Genomic DNA, 3,552 nt, shown 5'->3' on the forward strand with positions numbered 1-3,552 from the left:
GAAGTTGCGAGCCTGGCTTCCATCAAATCAACATCCTAATTGAAGGCATTGCAGAAGAAACAAAATGGAGCAAGACTACAAGCTTCCGTACCATGAGTAGAAAAAAGCACAAATTTAGCATCAAAGATGGCAAGAGGTAGGAGAGCACATGGCAGTGTGGATGGATGGATACAAAGGTGAAAATGGCAATGGTGATGTAGGAGTGATTTTTCTATAATCATGATGTTCTCTCATATGGTGCATGTTTGATCTTTGTTTTTTAACCATTTGTTATGTCTACATGAATTAATTTAAATTTAAATTTTAAATCAAACTTCATGATTGTGTTTTGAAGTGATGTTCAACTATGTGTGTCCAAAATTACATTATTTAAATTAGTACAGTGATAAAATAATCTTGCATATGCCTATTATTAAAGAGAAATGAAAAAACTCGTTTTAAGGGATATATTGTGATAAGGAGGCTTGCTGGAAATGCACACCTGAGAATCACCCCTGAATTGACACCCTGTATAACCAGTTTTTGGGAGTTTTTATGTGACTTGTTGTAGATGCTTCAAGAGAAAAACAAGTTGATTCTAATCAGGTGTCAAATTGTTTCACTCTTGCAGCAAATGTACTGTCCTGTAAATCATCAGGCAAAAGGGGAGCTACAAGCCTCATTCATACACACTTGGAAAACCAGCGAAAAGGAGCATGCATCGCGATGTGCGGCTGTTCTGGGTGGAGACGAGAGTTTCTAAAGAGCGGAAGGTTTCATTTATTCAAAACATCCAGAGGAGCAGCTGCCCTTCGAATGTGGATTTACGCCAGGCATGAGTAGGCCAACGCCTTCTCCTCTGACAGCTCCTGGGCGGTCGCATCCATCTTCTTCCTCGAGAACTCATCGATCGGGAGCCCTGCAAGATGACATACAATAAATATTAGGCAAGATGCTACAAATTAATGTGGTCACACATGTGCGTGACTGACAAGTAGAAGCATGGGAAGAATATATAAACCAAAAAAACTGCCATGCGGTAAGAGTGTTGCGTCGACACCCACCTTGAACAATTGTCCATTCACCACCACTGCACGTTACTGGGAAGGAGTAGATAAGACCAGCAGGCACACCGTATGAACCATCAGAGTACACACCCATGGAAACAAATGTTCCCTGTGATCCACAAACTCAGCGTGTTAAAAGGCTGCATGTAAATAAGCCAAATACCAAAATGGTCCAAGGGCTTAAACAGACCTCAGCGGTTCCCAGAACCCAGTCACGGATGTGATCACAAGCTGAGCTGGCAGCAGAGAGAGCACTGGAGAGCTTCCTCGCTTTGATGATTGCAGCACCACGCTGCTGGACAGTGGCAATGAACTCCCCATTTAGCCTGCGGAAAGAGGATAACACCATTATTAGATCCTATGAAGGAAAATGGATCTGACAACAGAACTTAATATTTTCAGCATTTCTCATTTACCATTCATCATCTTGAACAAGTTCACGAACAGGCTTCTCTCCACTGGGAGTCTTCACAGTGGCATGGTTAACATCAGGATACTGACTGGACGAGTGATTACCCCAGATAATAGCATTCTTAACGTCAGAAACTTGGACACCAAGTCTCTCAGAAATCTGACCGAGTGCCCTGTTGTGGTCTAGGCGGGTCAAACAACTGATGTTCTTCTCAGGGATAGATGGAGCAAACTCCTTCAGGATGAGAGCATTGGTGTTTGCTGGGTTGGCAACAACCAAAACCTACAAAAACAGCACAAAAATGTGAATTTATATACAAAAAATAGTTGCAAAAAACGTATTGAACTTTGCATGGCTTTTCAAGCTAACTAAGAAACACCATAACTGAGACTCAAGTTTGTCCCTAAATAAGTCCACACTATTTATGTATTTCTTAATGCGTCCAAATACAGATGTGAACAAATAAAGAGGAATGTCCAACTAATCTTACAAGTTAGGGGTGAGTCTATTTTACTATGGTCTTATGCCACATTCAGTACAAAATGCATCACCATGCTAAGGTCTGGGGCGGAGCTACGGCTGGGCCAACCTGTGCCCTGGCCCGCCCAGCCAATGTAAATCTCTGTAATATACACCTGCTATTAGGCCATGAAACAAAAACGTTGTAGTAATTTTCTTCAGCACGGCCTCGCTGGCCCGCCCAGCAATTAGTGTGAAGCTCTGCCACTGGCTAAGGTTTGCCCTTCAATAAGCCAGTATTTTCTCGAGATACTTTTTAATGCATCAAAGGCACATGTGAAGATAAGAATGAATTGTCCAAGAAATGTTATAACTTGCTGAGTAGTCTATTTATGGTTTTATCATGGTCTTTTCACCATCTAACTGAATGCATGTTGCCACTGACAAACATTGGTAAGACAAAAGGTACAGTCTATATAGCCAATAATTCATACCTTGCAATTGGGGGCTGCATGAGCTTCAAGAGCAGATGCTTGAGCTTTGTAGATTGAAACATTTTTCGTCATAACATCCTTCCTTTCCATTCCTTCCTTCCTGGGGAATCCACCAACCATAACCGCAACATTCACACCAGTGCAAGCCTCAACAACATCAGTTGTTGCAACAACTCCTATAGTGTACCAACAGAAGGTTCAAGCATCAGCAAAGATGATTGTCCAAAAAAAAGAGGTAATGCTGTCTAAAAAGAAACAAATTGAACAAATCAGCTTACCCTTGAGAAGTGGAAATGCGGCATCGATCAACTCCATCTTGACGCCTTTAAGAGCTTCAGCAGCAAATTCAATATCCAGCATATGCAGAATAACAGGCTGGTCTGCACCAAGCATAACTCCCCTGGCAATCATGGGAACAAGAGCATATCCGATTTGTCCTGGTCAACAAAGGAACAAGTCAGTTCATGCTACTTACTAAAATTACCAAGATTCTAGCACGCAAGAATTATCAGTTATTCATCCTAACTTAGCAAGATTCTAGCCATTTAATTTAAGCTACCGTGCTGTCCAATACACTTCATGTGTTGCATTGAGCCGCCAAACAAGCCAATACACAAAGTAAAAACTGCCTAAGCAAAAATACAACCTTATTTACACGCATAGCACTGCTCTAAACCTCGTCAGGCAATATTATTATGACAACAAAAAGTAAATCGATCCTCTAAACCCAACCAAACTAGACCCACTCGTCTGGTGCAATACTCTCTCACTTACGAATTAACAGCAGCTGTCAGTTCAGATCCCTAATCAGATCACGGTACTATCCCGAGATCTGCACCAAAACCATGCCGCCAGACTTTATCATATCATAACAAGCAAATCAGTTCAGCAAGTGCACCAACTCCTTAGCGTCTATGCCATGTTAGAATATATAAGATCAAGCGACTATTAGCAGGTCTACCCGCAAATCCTTACCAAAGCCCATCAGATCAGCCTATTTCATCGCGCAAACACAACAACTCGGGCCAAATTACAGACAACGAACCAAGCTAGCAGTGAGCTCTACCACTTAAATGATCCGCCACTATTTGCCACTTCGACTTCAGTTCGACCCCTACCCGACCAGATCAAGACATGTAAA

General features: G+C 41.9%; 1 protein-coding gene across 1 annotated transcript; it reads right to left on the reverse strand.

The window, feature by feature from the left end:
* Window positions 1–571: 571 nt before the first annotated feature.
* LOC125531389 (malate dehydrogenase, cytoplasmic) lies at window positions 572–2,851 on the reverse strand (the record flags this gene model as incomplete). Its single annotated transcript, XM_048695806.1, is given in 6 exon segments — window positions 572–898; window positions 1,044–1,155; window positions 1,237–1,372; window positions 1,463–1,740; window positions 2,412–2,587; window positions 2,690–2,851. Coding segments are annotated over 6 exon segments (959 nt in total), but the record flags the coding sequence as incomplete, so codon positions are not given.
* Between the last annotated feature and the right edge of the window lie 701 nt (window positions 2,852–3,552).

This window comes from Triticum urartu, unplaced genomic scaffold (genome assembly GCF_003073215.2).
Source record: "Triticum urartu cultivar G1812 unplaced genomic scaffold, Tu2.1 TuUngrouped_contig_7000, whole genome shotgun sequence".
In the NCBI taxonomy this organism is placed as follows: domain Eukaryota; kingdom Viridiplantae; phylum Streptophyta; class Magnoliopsida; order Poales; family Poaceae; genus Triticum; species Triticum urartu.